Source organism: Chiloscyllium punctatum, chromosome 29, assembly GCF_047496795.1.
Source record: "Chiloscyllium punctatum isolate Juve2018m chromosome 29, sChiPun1.3, whole genome shotgun sequence".
Taxonomy (NCBI): Eukaryota; Metazoa; Chordata; class Chondrichthyes; order Orectolobiformes; family Hemiscylliidae; genus Chiloscyllium; species Chiloscyllium punctatum.
Genome location: NC_092767.1, coordinates 62,470,983 through 62,484,618, shown reverse-complemented (window position 1 = coordinate 62,484,618; position 13,636 = coordinate 62,470,983). Strand labels below are relative to the sequence as shown.

General features: G+C 43.4%; 1 protein-coding gene across 1 annotated transcript in view; it reads left to right on the top strand.

Annotated features, from left to right (window-relative positions):
• Window positions 1–7,901, top strand: part of LOC140454680 (inositol-trisphosphate 3-kinase C-like) — a 77,352-nt gene extending 69,451 nt beyond the window's left edge. Inside the window, exons 5-7 of the mRNA XM_072549609.1 lie at window positions 1,205–1,306; window positions 2,704–2,775; window positions 4,548–7,901. Coding sequence (XP_072405710.1) covers window positions 1,205–1,306; window positions 2,704–2,775; window positions 4,548–4,751 — 378 coding nt within the window. The 3' untranslated portion in view covers window positions 4,752–7,901. The remainder of the gene's footprint in view (window positions 1–1,204; window positions 1,307–2,703; window positions 2,776–4,547) is intronic.
• Window positions 7,902–13,636: the final 5,735 nt, after the last annotated feature.

Below are 13,636 nucleotides of genomic sequence, written 5' to 3'. Positions count from 1 at the left end.
TCTAGCTGCCTATGCCTTATATTTCATAATGCCTTTGGTCCCAAAACCCCATCCATCTCCATTTTAAAATTAATAATTGACTTAGAATTGTAAAATTGCAGAAGATGGCTCCCTCTCTTTTGTCTATGGAATTAGTCCTTAATTTCACTTCAGACATGTCTGTCTCTAATCTTTTGACAATATCCCTTGGTGTAAGATTCCCTAATCACCGTAGTTAAGTTTCTTACTCTATACTATTTCCTTTATTATCTTAAACATTTAGATCTATTCACTGCTTAACCTGTTTTAATTTCAGGGCTTAAACGTGGAATCTCAGCCCATTTTGTTTGAACTGGCTCTCAGAAGGAGCAATGCACTTGATGCCCCTGTGCTGTTCCTCCTTATGACCCTGTGAATAACTATTTAGTCCATTTTTGAATGCCTCTGTTTAATATGGCTCCATAGTCTTGCAGTCCACTCCTGACATTAAAAATTCAGTACATGTACAGGTCGTTCTGCTGTAACATGCGTTTTGTTAAGGTAAATTCATTATAATATGATTGGTGAATTGGGGACATTCTTTCTAAAATACCAACTTCTAAAATGTGTGTTGGCTGTAATGCGATTATATTGCCAACATTTTAAGCGCTGTTTCTAAAGCAACCATTGTATTATAGAAGAGCTATCTGTAAAAGTTTTTCCTCCTATCACTTTAATCATTTGGGTAATTACACCCGTGTGTATGTGTGTCTATGGATGTGATCACCCCTTGTTACTTAAGATTAGAGTGGTGCTGGAAAAGCACAGCAGGTCAGGCGGCATCCGAGGAGTATGAAAATTGATTTTCCTGCTCCTCGGATGCCGCCTGACCTGCTGTGCTTTTCCAGCACCACTCTAATCTTGACTCTGATCTCCAGCATCTGCAGTCCTCACTTTTGCCTCCTTGTTACTTAACCCTGGTCAATCAAGCATAGATGTGGAGAGGCTATGCAGCACTTTCTCTGAGGCCAGTACACCCTTCCTAAGGTGTGGCAGTCAGAACTCAGTGTAAAAGAGTCCCACACCAGCCAGATGTTTTTGGGGAAGTCAGTTGGGCTAGAGGAGACAGCAGGGTTTGGGGAATCACGCTCCATAGAAATGGTGACTCTGGCATTCATTTCACTTGGACCTGTACATCTGCCTTCACTCATGTTAAAGGCTTTTTGTTTCTCTTTCATATCCGTAGAAGGCTGATGGCTCCTGCAGCACAAGCTTCAAGAAAACCAGACTCAAAGAGGAGGTCATGGAAGCACTGAAAGATTTTGTGGACAGCAATCGAAACATCCTGGTAACTATCTATCCTCCATTACCAGGGTGGCATGCAGATGCAACAAACATTTTCGAAGGCAAATAGAATGTTTACCTTTATTGCAAGGGGATGTTGCGTAAAGGAAGGGTAGATCTTGCTACAAGTGTAGCTTGGACCAGTGAGGCTATAATACTGCATCCAGCTGTGGCTTCCTTGAGGAGAGGAATACTTGCATTGGAAGCAGTTCAGAGAAGATTCACTCAGCTGATTCCTGGAATGAAGGGGTTGCCTTACAAGGAAGGGCTGTGCAGGTTGAGACTATACTTAATGGCACTTAAAAAAAGTAAAAGGTGTCTTTTGTTTTCTTTACCCTCTAGGACGTTGGCATTGCTGACATTAGATTAGATTACTTAGTGTGGAAACAAGCCCTTCGGCCCAACAAGTCCACACCAACCCACCGAAGTGTAACTCACCCAGACCCATTTCCCTACATTTACCCCTTCACCTAACACTACGGGCAATTTAGCATGGCCAATTCACCTATCTGCACATTTTTGGATTGTGGGAGGAAACCGGAGCACCCGGAGGAAACCCACGCAGACACGGGGAGAATGTGCAAACTCCTCACAGAGGCAGGAATTGAACCCAGGTCTCTGACACTGTGAGGCAGCAATGCTAACCACTGCGCCACCATGCCGCTCCATGTTGCCCATTCCCAGTTGCCTTTGAACTGAGTGGTGAATTCAGCCATTTCAGCAGGCAGATAAAAGTCAATCACGTTACTGTGGGCCAAAAGTCACACAACTGGGTAAAAATGTCAGATTTCCCTCCCTAATGGACACAAATTAACCTAATAGGATTTTACAACAACTGACAAAGTTAACAACAATTAGACTAGCATTTAATTCCAGAATTATTCTTTTGAATTCAGATTGCACCATCTCCCATGGTGGAATTCAAAACTAGTTTCCCCAGAACATTAACTTAGGGCTCTGCATTATCAGACCTCCACTAGGGAGCTTGAATTCAAAATAAGGACTCTCCCATTTATGATGGAGAAATTCTTTTTCTGTGTTGTCAGTTTTGGAATTCTTTTCTCCAGTGGAGGCTGGGATCCTGAATATATTCAAGGTGGAGTTTTATTTTGATGGATTGATGAGCTGAGCTTATGGGGACACCAGGAATGAGGAGTGGAGGCCACACCAGGTCAGCCGTGAATGTCAGAGTAAACTAAAGGAGCCAAGTGGTCTCTGCTTTCTTCATGTCAGAGTTCACAGATTTCTCCCTCATTTCTCCACCTGGGATTGGACAGTTCCTCCTCTATTTCACGCACACTCACCACCAATACACGGAGACTCCCAAATTGCCCTTCCACATCCCCCACCTGCCTTTGTTCATGTAAATGATGCTGATATTCCTGTATTGTTCTGTTGCAGAGAAACTATTTGACGCGGTTGAAGGAATTGAGGGCAGCTCTGGAGGGCTCTGAGTTCTTCAACACACATGAGGTAATGCATGTTGCCTGTCTACCCACTCAGCGTACAGACCACTGTGAACTAACATCCCTGTTTACTACTTTAACCATATATGCATTAAAAAACATTAGCAGCTGAAAATGTACAGCAATCCCAGATGCAGCTGGCAAGGAAACAAAAATTTAATGTTTGTGATACTTTCAGAATCAAAGTTCTGTGTAGATGGAGCTGTTGCCATTGATTTCTTAGAATGAGAATCTTAAAATCCCTACAGTATGGAAACAGGTCCTTCGGCCCAACAAGGCCACACTGACCCTTTGAAGAGTATCCCACTCAAACCCATTCCCCTCCCCTGTTACTCTACATTTACCACTAACTAACACATCTCTCGAACACTATGGGCAATTTAGCATGGCGAGTTGACTGAACCTGCACATCTTTGGACTGTGGGAGGAAACTGGAGTGCCTGGAAGAACCCCATGTGGACACTGGCTGGATGTACAAACTCCACACAGAAGTTACCCGAATCAAACCCAGGTCCCTTGTGCTGTGAGTCAACATTGTTCATCACTCAGCCACCGTGTCACCCATGATTTTGTACCTTTTTATATAATTAGGCTGTCCAGGAGCCTCTTAATTGTCTACTTAATGTTCCTGATTTGATCTGTTTGTATCAACATCATTCCTAATCTTTGAGTTGGGGTCAGGATTAAGTTGCTGCTTGTACTTCTGTTTCCTGTTGTTACTCTGCCCATTTACTTATGCCATGTTTGAGACTTGGCAAGTATTGTTGTTTGAAGGTTATTTGGGTTGCACTGTGGTTAACAATGCTGCCTCACAGTGCCAGGGACCCAAATTCAATTCCATACTAGCTGTGTGGTGTTTGCATGTTCTCCCTGTATCTGTGTGGTTCCTGTCAGGTGCTCCAGTTTCTTCCCACAACCAAAAGCGTGCAGGTTAGGAGGATTGGCTGCGTTAAATGCAGGTTATGGGATGGGTTGGGATGCTCTTCAGAGGGTTGGTGCAGACTTAGGGGGCCAAATGGCCTCTATCTTCACAGTAGGAATTCTATGTTCTTATCATTATTGCCCCATATCTCTTGGTAGCTGGGGTGTGAGTGGCTCTCCAACAATTGCTTAAGACAAGACTGCACAGTCTCCACACACACTCTTGATTTCTCAACAGTTTGATTTGGAGGCTGTTCAATATATTCATGGTTTCTGCACTTATTAGGTTCCTGGCTGATTAAAATAATTTGAGTCATTGGGTTGGCTAACCATGGAGTGCTTCAGAGTCACCTCCTTGCTTCCTCCTCTGGGGTTCACTTGAGCTGATGGCTTCTTTTGTCTCTCTCACCTTTCATCCCCTAATATCAAAGTGTAGTTTAGATTGCAGCAGTGCAAGATGACATGTTATTCACTGCTTTCTCAAGCCATTCTAGATGGCAATAAATTTGGACTAATTAACAGCTATATGCTGAGAATGCACCAAAAGCAAATTTATAAATTATCTTCTGCCATTTTAGACTGAAGAGACAAAGTTTCCTAAGGGGGTTGTATAGCTTTGAAATGTTCTAACCCAGAGAGTTGTGGAATGCTCGGTCAATGAGTGTGTTCAAGACTGAGATCAAAAGACTTCTGGGCACCATGGGAATGAAGGGAAATGGGGCAAGACTGAGAAAAATCAACTATAAGCCATGATTTTATTCAACAGCAATGTTGTTCAGGCTGAATGGCCTCTTCCTTGTATTTCTTCTGAATGACTCCTGACCAGGGAAATATGTCTTTTTGTTTCGTTCTTTCCAGGTGGTTGGAAGTTCTCTCCTGTTCGTCCATGACAAGTCCGAGCTGGCGAAGGTTTGGATGATTGACTTTGGGAAGACAGTGCTGTTACCTGATCATGGGACACTGAACCACAGGGGGCCCTGGGTGGAGGGCAATCGAGAGGATGGCTACTTGTGGGGGATGGACAACCTCATCAACATTATCAGCCAAATGATAGAGGAGTGACTCATTCTAGCAGCCTGCGGGCCTTCCATTCCCAGCCGGCCAAGTCTGCCGCTTTCAGGATGACATACAGCCCCCCCCCCCCTACGTGGGGAGTGAAGTGGGTTGGACTATTCTTTGGAAACTACTTTCCCTCCTTCACTACCTCCGACAAGTTCTGAAACTTGTCGTGGTTACAGAGGAGGGATGCAACACTCAGTTGGGATGTTAGTCATGGGTTGGGGGTGGGGGGAGGTTTGATGATATGGGATACAAATGGCTTAACAAAGATAAGCTGAGGCCACACGAGTAATTTCTGGGATTTGATGTGCTGCATCTAAGATGTGACATTGACCTTTCTGAGTACTCTGCCTGCCCTCTGATATCAGTGGTGAAAGTAAGAAGGAAGGAGTTTCAACTTTGAACTATGGACATTTCCCCCATGTGGGTCAATGCAGAGCAGACACTGCAAATGCTCAGCTCGTGAACACTTTTTTTTCAAGATGGAACTTGAGCAGAAACATTGGAGAGGGCAGAGATACTTCCTGGATCTGTTCAATCTTTTTAAAGCTGATGAACTGAACAGCTGTGAAACCCACGAGCCTTTCACTGACACTGAGACCTGTAGCTTTTGTACAGATTGGGAATGCTTTTCCATTATTCCTCGATTTGTCATTTTTGGAACTTGTATGATATGCTGTGACCCAAGAGAAATTCCCTGTAGGGACACCCTACTGCACTGTGCACTGATAAACTCAAGAGCTTCCCACCCCTACCCTCTGGTGCAGTGGTCAAGCTAGGTAGAAGCCAGGTGGGTTCAGGTGATGGTGAAAATGCTCATTGATAACATAAACACAGTCTAAACCTTGTGAAAGAACAATTGTAAGAAAAGTCTCTCAATCTGATTTTGATTTGAAGCAGCTTGTTTAGCTGAGTAGGAAGTAAATAGTCTGAAGTACAAAATTCTTCAGACTATTTACTCATTCGTAACACCCAGTTTCTCAGTTTCCTTCTGTTCCTGAGGCTAGTTTTACTGCATTTTTTTCCCATTCCGCATTGGTTTCTTTTTGGAGTTTGATTTGGGCTGATACTCTGCTGAAACTTGGCCAGTAAATCAATCCACTTGTCCTGGGAGTAAACTGGAAGTACTTTTTTGTTTTTATAAACACACAAAGACCAGTGGTACCTTTTTATCCATTACTGCACCTCTGTCCAGCACTGTTGAAGTGGGACCAGTTCTTGCATTCTCTCCATGTGGTGTAGTTGTGCAGGAAATGCCTGCCTGACTGTAGATCAAGTACAGGGGCTAGGCCATGTTGAGCAACAGACAAACGTGGAGTTACCAGCCCAGTCACTCACTGTCCTTTTGGGGTTTCTTGTAGTCTTGTTTTTTGAAGTTAATCCATTCTTGGTCCTACAAGGCTTGTCGTAGCAGCATAGCTCAGACACCAATGGTTATAGCCATCACACTTAAAGCAACTTTCAGCTGTTACAGTTTTTAAAAAAATATTTTAATGTACAGACATTTTCCTGAAACGGACATATAGGGGAAGCAGGGGTTTGATTGTTGCCTTTACTCAAGTGTGGACCAGCTGCAAGTGATCTCTCTACCCATCTGTTAAGTGGCTCAAAAAGGTACTTTCTATACCAACAGATTTAGAGCTACCTGCAAGAAATGTAAAACCTATATTTCTCGCTATAATCCCAGTGGCAGCATGAATTATCAGAACAAAATTGAGTTGAGTTGTTGTAAATATGTCTGACCCCTCACCTCCTTTACAGGGGTCTTTGCCTTATGTATAAGAATTTGTTGTACTATACGGGACTGTGTACACTGAATCTTAATTGCAATGTGTCTTAACTGATTTTTTTTCCTGTTATCTACTTTTTTACATTTATGAGTGAGGGTTTTATCTCCACTATCAGGTTCAGATCTGGTGGTGAGGCTGCAAAATGAGTTATTAACCAGCAGAGAAGCTGTGCTGGGGTGAACCATTTTTAATTCAAAATCCAAAGTTGATTTTAAAAAGTTTTATTGGGATGTGAGCAGTTCTGGCAAGGCCAGTGTTGCTAATCCATAATTGCCCTTGATTAGGTGGCAGTGTATTCTTGTATGACCATCAAATCATCTTACTGTTTGAACCAAACACCTTGTCATGTGTGTCCCCTGTGACTTGTGTAATGGAGAGTGTTGGGAAGTGGTTTGCACAAAAGCAGCTCCACTTTCTCCTGTTGGTGATATTTGAGATTCTGACACAATGTGATCAGAGTAGAGTTCTCCCTATTCTCTTTCTTGCCACAAACAGCAGGAAGGAACTTTGTTCATTAATAAGACAGAAGACCTTTTGTAGTAATAATTTAGAAACCTTGTTTTCAGGGAGGCAGAAGCCTGGCATTCTACTTGACCTTCAAAGGGTTAATTTAGTCTGTTACACTGTGTTAGCTTTCCTTCAACTTCCCACCTTCTTGTCCAAGGGATGTTTAGATTGAAAAGTTTCATTGATTCTGCCAGCATGAGTTGAAGGTTAGAGATCTTTTACTGCTGTTCAGAGAGAGAGTGCCTTTGTACAGCACCGAGCTGACGGTGTGCTGCATCTAAATGGGCCAGAACTGGTAAAGGAGGTTCACCTTGGTTACAGCACTGTCAAAACAGCATGGCCCAATGGTCTGAGCACTTAGCCTTTGCTGTTTCTTAAATGCTGCAGGGAGAGCAAATACTGCCTTCAGAACATTTCCACCAGTTGATCAGTAGATTTTGACAGTACTAGACTCTTGAGTGTCCTCCCCATAAAACATTGGGATACCAATTAACCAAACTGATCTCCATACCCAGGCCAGCTGTCTGTGCCTGACTGTCCTGCTGTCTCTCAGATTTAATCATAACTCCCCACAAATAGAGAGCCCTACCCTTTGTAAGTAAGGTTGAGGTCTTACCTACCAGGTCCAAATACATTCAAGCACACATTGTTTACAAAGCTATCCATAAAAAAAGTGTTAAGCCCCCATCTTTATATTGTGTATATGAACAATTGCTGGAAAATACTGGAGTATGCATGTTTTTTTTAATTTATATTACATTAAAATTGTACTGCTGGGTGAATTTGCATACAATGTTAACTAACTGATTCTTTGTCATAATAAAGTTGACCCTCAGTGAGGATTTCTACATATTTACCCATCTGTGGACCTTGTTTTCATTTTTCAAAATGCTTTAAGTCACTACCGGCACCTGTCTGTCTATCTCCCCTCTCTCACTCACCCTCTCTCTCTCTCTCTCACACACACACACACACACTCTCACTCACTCACTCCGGATCCATTTGCCTGCTTCTCAGGTACAAACCAAATCCAGACTACCCAATGATTTCAGTTTAGAGATCTTGGTCTGAATTTGCCCAAACTTGCAATACATTCAAAAAAACACCCAAAGAACTGTGGAAGCCAGAAATTGCTGGAAAAACTTAGCAGGTCTGGCAACATCTATGGAGAGAAAGCAGAGTTAATGTTTTGAGTCCAATGACCCTTCTTCAGAACACCAAGCAAAAAAAACAAAACTGTGGATGCTGGAAATCCAAAACAAAAACAAATTGCTGGGAAATCTCAGGAGGTCTGGCCGCATATATTGTGGAAAGGCAGAGTTAACATTTCCAGTCCAGTGCTCTTTTGATGCTGCAAGACCTGCTGAGTTTCTCCAGTGTATTATTCAACTGGAGATGCTATCCTCCTTTATCCCATTAGTTGTGGAAAGCCACACATTAGAACTATCTGACTTGCTTTAAACATTTAAAATCATTATCAGTTTGATTGGTGGCAGTGGAAAAAGATGAAACATTTGATTTCAGAATTCAGACTAGAACACCGCCGCATAATTTTTATCAAACAGCCTTAAGGGTAGGTACGGCGTAGAGTTAGATAAGCAGTAAACCTCTCTCTATTCTGTTCCTATTGAATATTTCCAGAACAGTTACAACAAAGGTTGAATTCAGAGGGAAACCTTGGCTACACTGTTCTATTGGTGCTTTTGGGCCTCTGGCCAGTTCCCAAAGCAAAGTCTCACTGAACTGAAGGACAGATTGATAAATTGAACACTTAGGGTCTATGTTCTGGACCCATAGCACTGCAAGTTATCTGGCACTAAAATTAAAGAACAATATGGAGCAGCATGAACTTTTGAGGTAATGACCTCCAACATTCACTGTAACCAGATGAGAATGGAAAAACCAGCTTGGACATCTATGAATGTCAGTATTAGGAAAAGATTCAAGAACCCTGGGAGATGATGTGATTTTGTTTAGTTTCTTAAATCAGTTCACTGTCATGGCTGACGCTGATCAACACAATTCTGTGCTATTATGAAGTCACAATGCTTTACAAACTGATGAATGAACAATGTTAATGCAAATTAAGTGATCAATAGCTTTAATATTCCTTGTGTGGACGTAGGCATCATTGGCAAGGTTAACATTTGCTGTCCCTCTGATTGTTTGTGAACTGTGTTGCAGTCCAAATCACGCAGATACATTAGCAACATTGTTAAGAAAGGAGCTGCTGGATTTTGATCCAAAAATAGAGTACAAAAATTAGCAAGTAATGTTGCAGCTGTACTGAACTTTAGTCAGGCCACATTTGGAATAAAACGTATGGTTCTGGTTGCCACATTACCAAAAGGTTATGGAGGCTTTGCAGTGGGTTTTTAAAAAAGATTTACTAGAATGTTGCCTGGTTTGGATGGTATTAGTTGTGAGGAGAGATTGGACAAACTTGGGTTGTTTTCACTTGACTGTCGGAGGCTAAGGGGCGACCTGATAGAGGTTTACAAAATTGACAGGCATAGATAGAACGGATAGTCAAATCTTTTTCTGAGAGTAGAAATATCAATTACTGGACATAGGCTTAAGGTAAAAAGGGGAAAGTTTAAAGGAAATGCGAGAGGCAAATGTTTTACACAGAGGACGGTAAGTGTCTGGAATCTGTTGCAAGAGGAGGTGGTAGAAGCAGATATAACAGCAACATTTAAGAGGTATTTTGACATAATGAATAGGCAGGAAATAAAAGGATATGCACCGTTAGGCAAAAGGACTTTGGTTTCGGAAAGGTGTCATGTCTCAGCGCAGACTTGGTGGACCGAAGGGCCTGTTCTTGTGTTGTTACTATGTTTTTCTTTGATTTAGGAAGACCTGAAATCAGCTCATCTAGTAAAGGTGCTGCTGCAAAGTTAAATTCTATCATAATAAGTGAGAAAAGTAGAAACCTACCAAGGGAAGGCTCGTGTCCACTGTGGTACTAAGATCAAACCTGCCAGCTCTCTCCACACCCCACCAGATCCTTGGGGATTATATTGAATTTTGAAATATGTGTCGTTCCTTTGGACACTCTCTCTTCTGCTTCATAAAACTGAACTCAAAAAAAGAATCCTTGGGGGAGGCAATGGCCGAGAGGTATTTTCTCAACTGTTTATCCAGAGACGAGATAATGTTCTGGGGACTGGGGTTTGAATCCTACACAGCCGACGGTGAAATTTGAATTTGATAAAAATCTGGAATTAAGAGTCCAGTGATGACCATGAATCCATTATTGAAAAAAAAACTCATTTGATTCACTAATGTCCTTAAGTGAAGAAAACTCATCCTTACCTGGTCTGGCCTATATGTAACTCGAGACTCAGCAATGTGGTTAACTCTTAATGGATAATAAATACTGGCCTAGCCAGAGACACCCTCATCGTGTGAATGGACATAAAACAACTCATTGAAACAAGTGGGAGTATTCCAGCATACTCCTGACCTGTGTGTTGTAAGTGGTGGACAGACTCCAGGGAGAGAGGAGGCAACTTACCTGCTGCAGAGTTCTCAGTTTCTGAATACTGTTGTCTTCACTATTTATGTGTGCGATTGCTGATCAATGGTAATCCCCAGGATGTTGAGTGATGGATCTAGCAATGGTAATGCTTTTGAATATCAAGGGATTTTTTTTTTGGGCTTGGCACTCACTCTCATCTTCAAGTTCACCAATTCAGACCTTTTGTCCATGTTTTCACTATAGTTATAATCAAGTCAGGAGCTTATTGGACTTGGGGAACCCAAACTGACTTGTCAATCAGCAGGTTATTCCTTTGCAGATATGGCTTGATAGTATTGTTGACAATCCCTTCCATTACTTTGAGGATTGAAAAACTTACTGTCAGTAATTGGCTGGGTTGAATTTGTCCTGAGTTTTGTGGACTGGACGTGCGTGAGTAAATATTGTTGGGTAGGTAGTAATGTTGCAATTGTCCTGGAACAGCTTGCTTAGAGGCGTGGCTAGCTCTGTAGCAAAGTCTCCCGTACTATTGTCAGAATGTTGTCAAGGCCCATAATCTTCGAACAATCCAGCACCTTCAGCCATTACTTGATAAAATGGAATGAGTCAAATTGGTTGAAAACGTTTTTCAAATTCACTCACAGGATGTGGGAACTGCACTCTCTCCCCTGCAATATCCACTACTCCCTAAAAGTGACGAGAGCATTGATGGACATTGAGTGCTCCTGTTCACTCCTCCAAACCCGAACTGTGGAAGAGAGGTAAGTAGTCACCAGAAATGACAACCCTCCCCTTCACAGTGTGCTGCTGGGACCTGTTAATAATCAGCCTGGCCAGGCCCAAGAGCAGACCGCCTGAGGTGGTCCTCTGATTTTCCCAAATGCTCTGCACCAGATGCTCAAACAGCAGGAGGATGGGGCTGAACTGCAACCAAAAATGAAGTGTCACGAAAGGGTTGGTCATCAATTTCAGGAAGTGGAGTGGAAGATGTTCCTCTGCCTGTATCAATGGTGCTAAGCTGAAAATGTGTTGCTGGAAAAGCGCAGCAGGTCAGGCAGCATCCAAGGAGCAGGAGAATCGACGTTTCGGGCATGAGCCCTTCTTCAGGAATGAGGAAAGTGTGCCAAGCAGGCTAAGATAAAAGGTAGGGAGGAGGGACTTGGGGGAGGGGCGTTGGAAATGCGATAGGTGGAAGGAGGTCAAGGTGAGGGTGATAGGCCAGAGTGGGGGTGGGGGCGGAGAGGTCAGGAAGAAGATTGCAGGTTAGGAAGGCGGTGCTGAGTTCGAGGGTTGGGACTGAGACAAGGTGGGGGGAGGGGAAAGGAGGAAACTGGAGAAATTGGAGTTCATCCCTTGTGGTTGGAGGGTTCCTAGGCGGAAGATGAGGCGCTCTTCCTCCAGCCGTCGTGTTGCTATGGTCTGGCGATGGAGGAGTCCAAGGACCTGCATGTCCTTGGTGGAGTGGGAGGGGGAGTTGAAGTGTTGAGCCACGGGGTGGTTGGGTTGGTTTGTCCGGGTGTCCCAGAGGTGTTCTCTGAAACGTTCCGCAAGTAGGCGGCCCCTCTCCCCAATATAGAGGAGGCCACATCGGGTGCAGCGGATGCAGTAAATAATGTGTGTGGAGGTGCAGGTGAATTTGTGGCGGATATGGAAGTATCCCTTGGGGCCTTGGAAGGCAGTAAGGGGGGAGGTGTGGGCGCAAGTTTTGCATTTCTTGCGGTTGCAGGGGAAGGTGCCGGGAGTGGAGGTTGGGTTGGTGGGGGGTGTGGACCTGACAAGGGAGTCACGGAGGGAGTAGTCTTTTCGGAACGCTGATAGGGGAGGGGAGGGAAATATATCTCTGGTGCTGGGGTCCGTTTGGAGGTGGCCTGATGGATTTATGTAAGGTATAATTTGCCTGGATTACACACAAAACAATGCTTTTCACTGTATCTTGTTACATATGACAATAATAAGTTCAATCAAATCAAATCAAATCAAATCAAACATAACACATTTCTCAAATAACTAAAAAGAGAGTGCAATTGCCCACAACCAATATACATGTGACTCACCATCTCCACACCACTCCAAAATAAACAATTGGGTTGGGAGTCTGTGAATTGCCACAATCCGTTGCACACGACTACTGCAGGGTCTGCTTTTTTTTTCTTATCAAACTGTGCAAATATGCTATTATACACACCTCTGGAGCAGGTGAGACTTCATCCTGAATCAGAAACGGGCACTACCACTGCATCACAAGGTCCCTCTGGGTCTGCTTAACAGCTATTTCAATGAACATGTCTCCTTATATGTTCAGAGCAGATGGGACTTGAACCCAGGTCTCCTAGAAGGAACATTACCATTGTACCATAACAGACCAAAGATTTGTCATTTCACCCATTATGTGTAGATTATTAAATGCAAATTTGATCATCTGTCAAGGTGGGATACGATGCCACTTCTCTCGTTCAGCAGCTTGGCCCAATGATGACACTACGACATCACTGGCCACCACCCCACCCCTCTGCTTTTTCTTTCTTCTTCAACTTGGCCTTAATAAGGCTTCTTTTGTTATAGACTTTGTTTTTTTTAAATCAACCGGTTCAGATGGAGATGATGGAACACGAGTCTAGGATTTCTGGCCCAGTGGTATGTACGCTATCACTGAGTCACAAGAGCCCTTCCTCTTTTAAATGTAGATCTTTTCCTAATTGACCTGTTTAGGGATGTTATTACGCATCTCGGTTGTAGATGGGACTTGAACTTGGCCCTTCTGTCTCAGAAGTGGGGACATAATCGCTGCACCATAGCAGCTCCTGGGTCTGCTTTATGGATCTTTCCTAATCGATATCTCTGGAGATTTTTTTTTAGATTCCATACAGTGTGGAAACAGGCCCTTCAGCCCAACAAGTCCACACCAACCCTCCGAAGAAAAATCCATCCAGACCCATTTCCCTCTGACTAATGCACCTAACACTACAGGCAATTTAACAGGGCCAATCCACCTGACCTGCACATCTTTGGACTGTGGGGGGAAACCGGAGCACCTGGAGGAATCCCACGCGGACATGGGGAGAATGTGCAAACCCCACACAGATAGTCACCCAAGGCTGGAATTGAACTTG